The 12,892-nt window shown below is 36.9% G+C and overlaps 1 protein-coding gene across 5 annotated transcripts in view; it reads left to right on the top strand.

Moving 5' to 3' along the window:
• LOC126753159 (RNA-binding protein 25) overlaps nt 1-12,163 on the top strand; it is a 32,510-nt gene extending 20,347 nt beyond the window's left edge. For 4 of the 5 annotated variants that reach the window (XM_050464386.1, XM_050464385.1, XM_050464383.1 and 1 more), the window contains 7 exons: nt 5,836-5,986; nt 8,696-8,830; nt 8,920-9,110; nt 9,944-10,090; nt 11,012-11,123; nt 11,200-11,532; nt 11,599-12,163. In XM_050464386.1, coding sequence (XP_050320343.1) covers nt 5,836-5,986; nt 8,696-8,830; nt 8,920-9,110; nt 9,944-10,090; nt 11,012-11,123; nt 11,200-11,532; nt 11,599-11,748 — 1,219 coding nt within the window. In that variant the 3' untranslated portion in view covers nt 11,749-12,163. Of the gene's footprint in view, nt 1-5,558; nt 5,654-5,835; nt 5,987-8,695; nt 8,831-8,919; nt 9,111-9,943; nt 10,091-11,011; nt 11,124-11,199; nt 11,533-11,598 lie in introns of those variants that run through there. The other variant, XM_050464387.1, reaches the window with a different exon arrangement.
• Nucleotides 12,164-12,892: the final 729 nt, after the last annotated feature.

The following is a 12,892-nucleotide window of genomic DNA, read 5'->3' as shown; positions in this document are numbered from 1 at the left end:
TAGTCTATTGCACACCATTACTGCTTTACTCGGTTTGACCAAAATCAACATCCTGCTTCCACCGCAGAGTGGAATCCAGCTTGAGACCAAGATATTTGACCATGTTGGTCATCTCTACCTCTCTGCCCCTAAGCGTAAGATTCCTGAGGCCGGGCAAGGACATCGTCTGGAGAGCGGGCCGATGGTCATCTTGGTGGTATTGCAAAGGGCTTGCTGCACCTTCCTTTAGTCAGGTTTAAACCTCTTTTTATTAGGCCGCAGAGAATGTCCTCGAATTTACCTACCTATAATAACAATATCATCCGCCTAACCTTGACAGTGGATCCCACTGACAGTTAGCAAAACTAGTAGGTCGTCCACAACCAGGCTCCAGTCTATGTGGACTTCATCTTCAATCCTTCACTACCTACCCTTGGCTAAAATGGCAATAGCCGATGTAATTTAACCTTAGCAGTTCTCAGAAAGAAGTTTCCAGGAGTTCAAAATGGACCTGTCCAATCGCAAAACCGTTGTTTAAGTTTACTGGAGGAGTTGGAAAAATTTAGATATTCTTACACAGTTTCTGTATGTCTGTTTTTAAATTTAGCCGTCAATAATAGAACTCACTGCAGACATCAAAGTCAATTCGAATATTTCTTTCCAAAACAACCAACTACCCCTAACCCTTTCTTGGCCGCCACATTCACAGCATAGACTTACACATGTGCTAGTATCTATCATTAAGCACTCGAACCCTTCAAAATTTACGGTTGTGGGTCACGAACAAGAGACATGGCTAATAAAATATGGTAAGCAATAAATCAATTGCACAAAGTGAAGTGAGTAGGCATACAGACATAAAAGAAAATTTCTATCTACATACTTACTAATAGTATTCCCCAAATATACGGTTTTTGCCACGCCGTGTCATAAAATACTGTGGACGTGCTCTTGAGCCGATGAAACGGCCGAAATTCGACACAAAATTCAATGCTTCATTAGCTTTAAGTGAAAGAATGCGAAATATTTAAAGTAAAATAAGATTAATGCATAAAAAATTATTTAAGGTAGAGTACGAAATCAAAAAATTCCTGATTAAAATTAAATTTCCTGCTAAAGTATTTTTGCAGCAACCTCGTGAAAATAAACTCACATTTAACCTGTTGAAATACTCGATATCAAAGTTAAAAAAAAAAAATTGGCATTTTGCTCCTAACTTTCGCTCGAACTTTTAATCATACAATTTCGTCGAAAAAAATCGCTAAAAAAATGGATTTGGTTTAAAAAGTTCGTTTATTTGCACACCCTGTACTGTTGAACCAAATTTGGAAATTCATTTAATCGGTTTTAGTTACAAACTCACCCTAGGCCTCAAAACCAATTGAAATGTTGATACTATGACGTGAGTAAGTGCATTAGCAGCGATAACAGTAAACAAGTTTTGGCAATGCGACACCCGCACCCCTACACACACACACACACACTAATAATGCATTTTCAATGCTAAGTTGTTGACATTGCGAATTAAATCACTGCACTACAACATCAACATAACGACTGTAAGCGAAAGTCAGTGTCAAGGTAGAACGCAGACATTTCCATATTTATTTGCACATATGTAATAGTATATATGTATGTTTACACCCTTGTGTATATGTATTTAAGTCTTTGAATGAATTAAGCTCAAGCTGTGCCACTGGTGTTATAATTATTTTATGCCTTTGCATGCTAATTCACATGCTATTTATATATATTAATGTAAATAAAAACCGGCTAATAGATAAGTGCTGAAGCCCTTGAAAATGGTAGAAAGTGAAAAAAATCATAATAGAATAAAACCCGTTGGAAAATATGATATTAAAAATAAAAGAAAAATTATAATCTGGGCGTTGTGAGTTGTGAACTGGAAACAGAGAAGGTTGGTTGAATTTTTAAGTGTAAGAAATGGTTTAAGTCGATTTCCAGCAAAACTAAAGATCATAAGCAAAAAATATATATAGCACAGTTGCAGTTTATCGAAAGATCTACAACTCTTTTGTGAACACTTTTTTCACATAACCTTAAAATGTATGTGAAAAAATTCAAAAAATCCAAGTTATTTATTTTTTACAAATAATTGTTTTCTTTAAGAAGTTTGGGATAAACTGACATGTTCCAAACACACTATAATTTTCTTTATTCAAAATATTTATTTTTTCCTCTTATTTTGATTCAATATCATTTAAGAACACTAACTTTCAATCGAAAATTCTCATGTCAAAATATTATTTTTTACTCTGGACAGGATAACAGGTGAATTGAAAAGCCCCCGAACTATTATACAATAGTAAAACACATTTTTTTGAAACAAAGTTTATTCAACGTAGTTCCTTTCAAGGAGGATATACTGATTATGGCAACTTTTCGATGCAATTTTTATAGCACAAAATAGGTCTCAGTTTCGGCGACCACCTCTTCATTCGACAAAAATTTATTCCCAGCAAACATTCTTTTGAGATTTGAGAACAAGAAATAGTCGCTGGGGACCAGATCTGATAAATACGGTAACGGCGGAAGCACCTCGAAGCCCAATTCATAGGTTTTTGCCATCGTTTTCACTGACTTGTTACACGGAAAGTTGGCTTGGTGAAACTGCACTTTCTTTTTCTTCAAATGCAACCATTTTTCAGCGATTTCGGTCTTCAAATAGTAAAATAAGGGTATGTAATAGTCGCTGTTGATGATTATTCCTTTTTCAAGGTAGTCAATAAAAATTATTCCAAAATACAGACGACCTTGCTAACCGACTGTCGCGTTTGCGGAGCGGGTTCATCAGGAGTAGTCCACTTGGATGGCTGCAGATTGGACTTCGTAGTGAAATGATGGAGCCTTCTTTCATCCATTGTCACATATGAATGATAAAATTCGGTTTTATTAAGGCTTAACATCCCCAAACACTGCTCCGAACTATCAACTCGTCGTTGTTTTTGATCAAAAGTGAGCTCGCGCGCCCACACACTTTACACAGAACATTCTCATACCCAAATATTCATGAATGATATGATGTACACATTCAGTTGATATCTTTGGAGTGCCTGCAATCTCGAACAACTTCACTTCAGGGTCACCAAAAATTATTTTGTGGAGTTTTTTGATATTTTCGTCGGTAACAACTTCTACTGGACGTCAACTGCTTTTACCGTCTTCATTACTAATTTTACTCGTCTAAAATTAGCATACTAATCCTTGATGCTTGATTTTTCTAGGCAATGTCCAGAAACTAGTCATCAAGCCAAGTGTTTACTTCAACTGTATTTTTACCTTTCAAAAAGCAGTATTTCATCTACAAGAGAAATTCTTTTCTATCCCTTTTGAAGGTTAGATAACTAAAAATCAGATAGATTTATGGGATTTGTCCATTGATCTGTTGTAATTTGCCAAACATTGTGACAAAAGGAAACGTTGGAGGCCTTACAGAGTATATACATATATAAATTATCTGCGTGACGAGCTGAGCCGATTTAGCCATGTCCGTATATCTGTCCGTCTGTATAAATCCGAACAATTCTCTTATTTTTGGGGATATCGGTCAGAAATTTGGAATGCGTCCATTTCTCACGACGAATTTGCTCATGTACAGAGATCACTGATATTGGACCACTGAAGCATTAGTTGTCATACACACTGAACGGTCGGAATCAAGCTGTTGCATAGAAAACTTTTATAAAAAATCAAGAAATTTGGCAGAGTTTAATATGTATGCCAGACGTCGCTAAAATCTCCTAATAGATCGGACTGTAAATGCAAAAAGCCGACCCAACTAAACGATCCAAATCTATTTAAAGCTACCTTAGACAATGTCTAAATAAAGCCTATATCGCAATATTTTGTGTAAAGGAGACAAGTAGCAAATTTTCGCTTTTTAAGAAGTTGATTAATATTGCTAAAATGTAGTTTGATCCAAATGTTCTTATATATCATAGAAAGAAGAAGAAATGTACCATTCTTCCTTACTCGAAAGGCAACGTTACCAAACTTTATCAAAACCAAACTTGAAATGGCGATCGTTATATAACTACTAACGTGAGAAACTCTAACTACTCTTCACTTTATGTTTTTAAGTATTGTAATAAAAACGAAAGTGCGCTCATTTCCACAAAATCTAAACTAGAATTTTACGGTTTTCAACAAAAAGTATTAAACAAACAAAAGCAAAAACACATAAGCCCACATGAGACAAATGTCGAGAGTACCACGCGATTTTCGCTGTGGCAAAATATTTGTGGTATCTACCATTTGTGGCATGACTTTTAGTCATTCGTTGTTAAGTTGTGTTGTCACTTTGTGGCGCTTAAATCCTAATATTAATGGCGCAAATAAAGGATTGCGAAAGTAACAGCAGGCTAATGTTTAAGAAACCAGTAGGCGGCAAATGTGCGGGAATTACACCTAAATAAACCATATAAACACTCGGTGTGGGAAGTTCTGATATTTAGTATGAAGCTGCTTAGCACTTAACTCATGCAGAACTAAGATTAAAATAAAGTCTTGGCGCATATAAATTTTACAAACAAATGTTGTTAATTAAAAGGGTTGGATTTGAATAAAATATTTTTCAAGGGCTTAAGCAGAGGTTGTAGTCTGTGTCAGCAAAGTATTGGATTAGCTTTCCATTAGATGTCATATGAAAGTAAGTAACTTCTCTCAAAACCTCGAGGCAGTCAGTTGAAGGATGTCGGACGTCGGAGACCCTACAAAATATATATATACCTAAATGATCAGCATGATGAGCTAAGTCGATTTAGCCATGTCCGTTTGTCTTTCTGTATATACGCGAACTAGTCCCTCACTGTATCAGATATCGATATGAAATTTTCACACGTTATTTTATCCTCCGGTGGCTGCTCTTGTGTCGGAACCGTTGTTATCAAACCAATCTAGCGTATAGCTGCAATACAAACTGAACGATCGGAACCAAGTCCTTGTATGGGAAACTTTTTCATTTGACGAGCTATCGTCACAAAATTTAGCACGAGTTATTATTAAGGCAATATAATAATTTTAATATAAAATTGTTCAGATCGGATCACTATAGCATATAGCTGCCATACAAACCGACCGCACAAAATCAATTACTTGTATAACTAGAAGCTTGTTCATTTCAGAAGGGTATACCAGCTTCTAGTTTCTAACTTTTTGGTATAAATATATATACATATTTTACGTGATTTCGTCGATTTATATCTAATTCACAATTAGACTTAGGCGTCTACATTTCTTATCTACAATCTTTCCAAATTCTAGTAACGAAAATATTTCCGGGTTATTTATTGTGAGCATATCCACATATATCGACTTATGAAACCTTGTCGATATATGTGTATATACCGGCAATAATGTGTGCAAAAGTTTGCACACTCACGGAAAATTCACATCAAATAAACAAAAGTCTTTGTAACGTTTTTTGGGGTAACCCGAAGTCAGCGACAGACGAGTTTTGCCAAAGCGTTTTATTTTTTCAGAGTTTTTGTTTATTTATTTATTTATTTGGTGTTTCCATAACATGACAACAGCTAACAGAAATTTGCAAAAACGGTGACACGTAAACAGTTGCAATGTGAACACGGTCGTGTAGTGCTGACGAACATATTATGAACAAAACCGAAGCAGTTGCTGCGAAAGAAGAAAGCAGCGAGTAAGTGCCGCTAAAAAATACAATTTTGGAAGAGTTTGTTATGTAAAAAATAAAATAACTGACTTTGCTATAAATTCTAATATTTTTTTATAATTTTGAGTCTCTTTGCCATAATTTTAAATTCTATTTTGCTATAATTTTAAATACTATTTTGCTATAACACTTAACTCCTTACTTTTTAGTTTCAATTTACCACGCATAAGTGCTGCCTTGGAGCGTTTAATTGGCACAAATGTGGTGCGTCTAACCGATCACAAATTCATGAGTGAGCTGCGCCAGCGACTGGAAGAGGAAAGCCGCATACAGCTGGAGCGTCGCATAAACGCCAGAGCGGTGAGTTGACAAATACGAATTGATTGCAAGCGATTAAGCACGAAATAAGATTTCGCGGTTAATTAAATTTTTTAGGCACCAGCGCTCAACTCTAACAAGTTCAGACAATTAAATTTAATTTAGTCCAACAAATCTTACAAATGTCGGCCATTTACTCACTGTGACCTTTTGCACCCACAAGCAATTATGCATTCGTATTGTAAATGTCAGTGATTTCACGACTTAATGTTTGGCATATTTTCTACGAAACTTTTGCGGCCAACTTTTGGGACTATCACCCATTGAAGCAACTTCAGCCGTCAGTTTTGGCGCTCCCGATTCTCACTCAATTGATTTAAATGTGGCTTTGACATGGCATGCTACAATAGCGTTTATTTGCTATAGCAGCAAGTCAAAGTGCGATTCTGAAGTTCTAAGTGAGCAAGTTTTAGCAAATTTCGAAGTTATTATTAACAGAACAAACTGTTGTGCCAACAAGCCAACAAGCAAACATATAGCCAACACGGCTCCGTTTGCATATCTTCACACGTTTACTATAATTTAGGATGACCCGATGCAGCATATCTGCTGAAATTTCGGCTATAGTGCGCTAAATGTTGTTTTCGATCTCCTCGAACGTTGCTGGTTGTTTGCCGCAAACATCTGACTTAACATACCTCCGGTGAAAATTATTTAAAAACGTTAAAACGCACCCTCTTGTTGGATATAGCAATCGTCCTCATCGATTTCATCAAATTTCGAGAAAAAAGTGGTGAACATTAAGCTAAAACGCGCTTTTGATTGTAACAGCATTTCCTGGTCCATTTGTGAAAGAAATAAGGTCCGGCAGTCCACACCAAATGGTCAATTTTTGGGCATACAATTACGTTTCCTGAATCACCCGAGGTTTCGACCAAGCCGGAAATGGGTTGAACCGACTGATATGGATGGGTTTCACTTAGGGCCTTTTTTTGATGGGAAGGTGGCATAGATAGGTAGGTAGGAGTGCCGCCCTATTATATTTCGGGCTCAATTAGCACTAACTGTGCCATTTTGATGCACTAGTCGTACATCTTTTTATTATTGCTATCACGTTTCATCTTCTCATTCAAACCATTATGTGGTTTCCATGGAGCTAATAATGTCCGATATGCTTTTTGAAGACATCCATTTAAGGTTTGATGCTTCCAAGTGTTCTGTGTCGGATCTGCGATAGGGCTGGGCATTCACAAAGAAAGTGGAAAATTGTTTCCTTATTCCCTACCAGTTCGCAGCCTCGGCTGAAGTTATTGTAGGGGATACCCATTTTGGACGCATGTTTTCCAAATGGCCAATGCCCTATTATGGTAGCAGTTCTGAAGATACTTTTTCTGAACCTAAGTATTTAGTAAGTCGTTAGTTCTTTTCTTGTCATATTTTTGCCATTTCTGTTTAGTTATATTGTATTTTGTTGTACTTTCCCATCTGATGTTTGCTAATTGTTGATATTGAGCTCTCTCCTGATCGATCCTAGCGGGCTTAGTATTAACTCTGCCTCGGATTCGTTTAAAAAAGCTCCTGCCTTTGCCAACTCGCCTACTTTTTCGTTGCCGAAAATGTTCCTGTGGCCGGGAACCCAGATCAAGTCTAGGTGGAGCCCAGTACTGCCGCTTGGAAGATGCTAGCCGAGTTCGGTAGACGGATAGAGAAAGAAATGTCCAGGTCATCGGAATATACTCCCGTGCCTACTCCGCAGTCTATTTTGGACCCTGAGTTAGTTTATGATATCACGATGTTCATAGTTCTTAAGTGGCAAAATGTGGTGAATTTTTTAAATTATGCGAAATTTTGATCACCTTTGTACCAAAGAAAAGGTGACAAGATGACATAACAAATCTTACTGAACACACTAACAAAAATTTGACAGAAATTCATTAACAAACATGGCCGCCACGAGCTGTCGAAATCACGTCTTGAAAAGTTGGATCAATATATTTTAATAATATATTTCCTTCCATTTTTTAGCGGCCTTATTGTCAGATTAAAGCTGTCAAATCACTAAATGGTTATTACCGCAATATTGGGTTATATATTATCAACTTAATAAATGTTATTTGGAAACTATAATATCTTTTCGAATTGTTGTTGTATAATGTTATTGTGCCTTCAGTGAACTGACAGCTTGACAGTTATATGAAATGATGTCATGCAAATAAAATAACTGCCATATTGGTTGCGCTCGTGGTTACAGGCAAATTGTACTTGTGGTCATAACTATATATAGATGTAGATAGCCTAGTCTATGTAGAATTGTCTAGCTTTTGGAAAAGATATGGAAATTAGGTCATGCGCTCGAATCAAGGACGAATGTGTTCTTGAACTTGAGCTGAAAACCGATTTTCAGAAAAAGAATTTAATAGGCACAGTATATTGACTCAATTTATATAATGTCATGACAGGCATTCAGATAGCACCTTAATTAAGAAATCTATTTTAATAAAGTACATTTATACGTATTTTACATAAGTTTGCTAATTGAATTAACTGTTATATATTAATTATGACTGAAACGCCTATAAAGCGGTATAATTTTCTCTACAATAAGACTGATCTTTCCCAGAATCGTGCAAATTTTCTTCCATTAAGCACGCTGTCATATAAAATAAGACATTTAGACTTATGTATGTCTTATACTATTGTAACAATATTTTTCCAACTTTATGCACAATAATCACTTTTCATAACAAGCAGCTTCGCGAGGTGGAACGTGAACGTCTCCTCATCATCGAAGGCAAAACGGACGAAATACCTGCCGAACTGGCCGATGATCCTATATTTGTTGTCAATAAAATTGCGAATAAAGAAATCCAAAAGGAGCGTGCCAAGGTGAATCACAAATAATCTCAAACAAATAGCAAATATTGCAAATTTCTTACGTCAATAAAATAAAACATAAAACTCGCGCATACTTTCAGCTCAAAACCAATCGTGAGCGCAATGCGGAACGTTTAAAGGCGCAAGGCTCGAAATGGGAACGCGAAAGGCAAAAGTATGTGGAGGAAGAACAAATGCGCGTTGAGAAGATAAAAGAGCGCAACAAGCAGCAAAATGAGCTTGAAGAACAGTACAAGGCCGAAGATGCGGAACGCGGCATGGATTTACTGCGGTAAGGCAACTTGTAAGCGTTAATTGAAAAATTGCTCAGTTGCAGGCTAAAATGGCAAGCAGTTAAATGATACGATGCGAAGAAAGGCTAATTTATTATATACACTTCTGCTGATTATAAACAGAGTGCATTGTTGTAGCAACATTCAATGCTGCTCATAATCATTTCTTTTTTTTTGCTAAGGGTTAATCGCCAAGCTGTTATGTCGTTAACATTGAAATCATTTTAAAGCAAAATTATGCAGAATAACAGCTATAGTATGCTCACAAATATGCACAAATATATGTGTGTGTGCTTTCTTAATTCGCTTCGCTACAACGCCCAGAAGCAGGCTACATTTTTTCGTGGCATTTTCCGCGCTGATTCTCAGAATCAGAATTTTCACACTTAGCATTTCCAATTACTTGGCGAGGAGTGACTTTGGATTTTAACGTGCATTCACTCCTATTTTAAGCACCAAAAATATACACAGCCACACATAAATACATAACGAGTATACGTATATACATACATAGGTGAAATGCTTGTCGATAGACATGAGTTAGTGCGCCTCTAACGGTAGCTGCTAGGATTAAATGGGTAAACGTAAAGCTTGCTTGCTACTGGCAATAATTCTAATTATATCCAAGCTGTGAATAAAATGTTTATTTTAAGCCTAGGCTATGGCAGACTAAGCGACTTAGCCATTTTGTATACTTTTATAGCACGTGCAACTGCATGGAAGCTATAGAAATAATGGTTCAGCTGTGAATATGTTTCACCTACTTTAAGAGTTGGTTCAATGAACTATTCAATAATTCATTCTGTCTTATAATACTTTTCCATTGGTGCAGGATCGACAACGAGGAGTGGCGCGAGTGTGAACAGGACCTCAAACGCTTCCTGGAGGAGGAGCGCGCCAAAATGAAGGAGCGCTCATTGCGCGTGCCGACACCATTCACATCGGATAAATTGGATATATTAAATATTGTGCGTGCCAGGTAAGCGAATTTGTTGTTGTTGGCAAGCGCAAATAGGATATGAAAATTTTATGAAATTGTATGAGATTTTTTACTACTACAACTTAAAGTGTTTGTCCGTTGCCTAATAATTTTGCAACTGATTAAGAATAATCCCACGAGATGAATAAAATTTTTCTATAAAATTGTTCCGAGTCCCTGAAGAATATTCTACCGACTTACTATCTGATCAAATTTGACCCGGACTGGTCCATTTAAACTGCACCTGCAAAGTCTACAAAAAATTTAGAACGCTAATAACTATTTGTGACAGAAAATATCTGTTGTTTGATAAAACACTTTTTCTGAACTATATTGCATGCAATTTTAAAAAGTCTCCAATCTCTACAACGAACTGTTTTCAATATGAAAATCTAAAAATGTGAATTTTACAATTTTTCGGCTATTTTGGAAGAAATGTGTAGAATTTAAAAAAGTCTCCAAACTCTCCACTGAACTAAAAAATTATGCAGAACTTTTAGCAAACAGAGATAAGCATTATGACAACCTTTACAGAAATATAATTAAAGTCTCCAAACTCTCCGCTGCATCATCTGAGTTGTTTTTGATATAAACAAGTAATAAGTCCATTAAACTTTGAGACTCAGCATCTGCTGTAATCAACCTGGCTGACAGATCGCGCTCATATTTGGCGTACTAATTAATGACGGTTCTACCAACTTAGCAAAATTATTAAATAAAATTATCCCAGGGAATTTAATTACAATTTCCGGTTGCTTTTTTGTCTTAATGTATATGCATAATCTTGATGAGTCTTAAAATCATACAAACTCGAGGCTTCTTTTTCACTTTTCATTACTCGTCCACCAGCATATCATATCAAAATTTAGTAATCTTAAAAGTAAAGATCGAGAAATAACTCTTTAAATTATTTATTTCAAGGAAAAAGTTCCGCGAAGCTGAACAACGTATATGCAAAGAATTAGAGGAGGGCGCCAAACCAAAACCAGTTGCTAAAGATATTAAACTCACCAAGGAGTTGGCGGAAAAGACGGTGAGTATTATATTACAGCCAGTTTATTAGCAGTTTGGATTACAGACAACTACATTACTACCGCTTTTGTCTGCAGGCTGTCATACAAAAGCATGTACAGGATATCATACAAGCCGAAACCGAAGGCATCTTCGAGCCGGCTATAAGCAAAGAGGCGGCCAAAGAGATGTCTGAGCGTGAGAAGGAAGAGCGACAACGACGCAAGTACTTGGATGACGCGTCCGATGTTTCCACTGAATCGGAGATCTATGAACAAGGCAGCACCATAAGTGAATCGAAGCGGCGCCATGCAGCCGAGCTGGAAGAAGAAATGGAGTATGATGTGGAGCGTGGTTATCTCATTTCCAAAGCGCAATTTGAGCAGTTACGCTATCACGATGATAAGATACTTATGCTGCAGAAAGCATCGGTGAGTAAAAACTAACAATGCCGCAACAACAAAAAATGTATGCATTTACTTTCATTTAATCAACAGGATATGCGTGAACTATATCAACTGGCCGAGGAGATAATAATTGGTGAACGTGTTGAGGAAGAAGTCGTAGAGGAAGAAATGGTCGAAGAGGAAGAGCAACCGGTCTACGAGGAAGAGGAGGAGGAGGAGCCCATAGATAACAATTTCTAATAGATGAAAATGGCAGATGGAAAATGCACTAAGCGGCAAACACACAAATATTTTGCGAAAACACACAAACGTGCTAAATTTGTTGTAGTTGTAAATGATGAAATGCAGACACCCAGGTGCAGCTGGCTGCCTTTGATAATAACTAACTAAATTACTTACCAGCATTTTCTATGGTTAGCTTAGGAAGAGTATGCGTTTGTGTCTTTTTTTTTATTTGAAGCTTTCGGGAACTAAATTCTTACAACAAGATTATGTAAGTTGTGCACTTAGTTAACAGCAGGGCAATCGCTTATAACAAAAAGTAAAACTGATTAACTCAAATTATAACCAGTTAAGGATAATAATGGCACATGCATACAAATATGACACAATTAATTCGAATAAAGTTGTTTTTGGCTAAATTTACGAATAATCACTTGGTGCGTTTGACTCTGTTTTTCAGCTAAAATATGCATTTATTGGAAAACCGAATGGAAAATGTTAAGCAACATGATGTGCTTAGAGTAAGCGTTGCGCTTAATTGACATTTGATAAACACTTTAATCACTGTGTCAATGTGAGACATGAAAAATATAACACTTACCAACTAGTATAGCCAGTAAAGCGCGCATAAACGCCTAAAAATATGCAGCGGCACATGCACTAATCCGCGCATGCAAATATATAGGTATGTTATACAGTACATAATTGAACATGGTACGTTAGCAGCACTGTGGGCGTTGTGCTCGCGCAGCGCCACGGCCACGGGCATCGCATTTCGTCACCGACGGCGCTGTGTCAATTGCAAATTTTAATCACCGGTGGCGTATACGCAACAACTCAAGTGCGATAAGTGGCATGGCGATTACTCACATAAACATAAAAGTATATACATACATACATGCACACACTCAGGTAATAATTATCACAAAGTCATGCCGCTGTGTTTGCGTTATTGTAATTATCAATGGATTGGCATGCGATTGCTGTTGCAATTACTTGTGATTTGTTTGCTTGCGGGCGCAAGTGCCAATTTGAATGAGTTCTGACGCAATCGAATGCTGGTCGCGCTCATGCAGACTTGCACGATAGGCTGAGTTAGTTATGGGGAGTGCCACAAAATCCCCAAACACATAATCCCCAAAATCAAAATCCCCAAAATTAA

This window comes from Bactrocera neohumeralis, chromosome 3 (genome assembly GCF_024586455.1).
Source record: "Bactrocera neohumeralis isolate Rockhampton chromosome 3, APGP_CSIRO_Bneo_wtdbg2-racon-allhic-juicebox.fasta_v2, whole genome shotgun sequence".
In the NCBI taxonomy this organism is placed as follows: domain Eukaryota; kingdom Metazoa; phylum Arthropoda; class Insecta; order Diptera; family Tephritidae; genus Bactrocera; species Bactrocera neohumeralis.
This window is presented reverse-complemented; position numbering and strand designations above follow the sequence as displayed.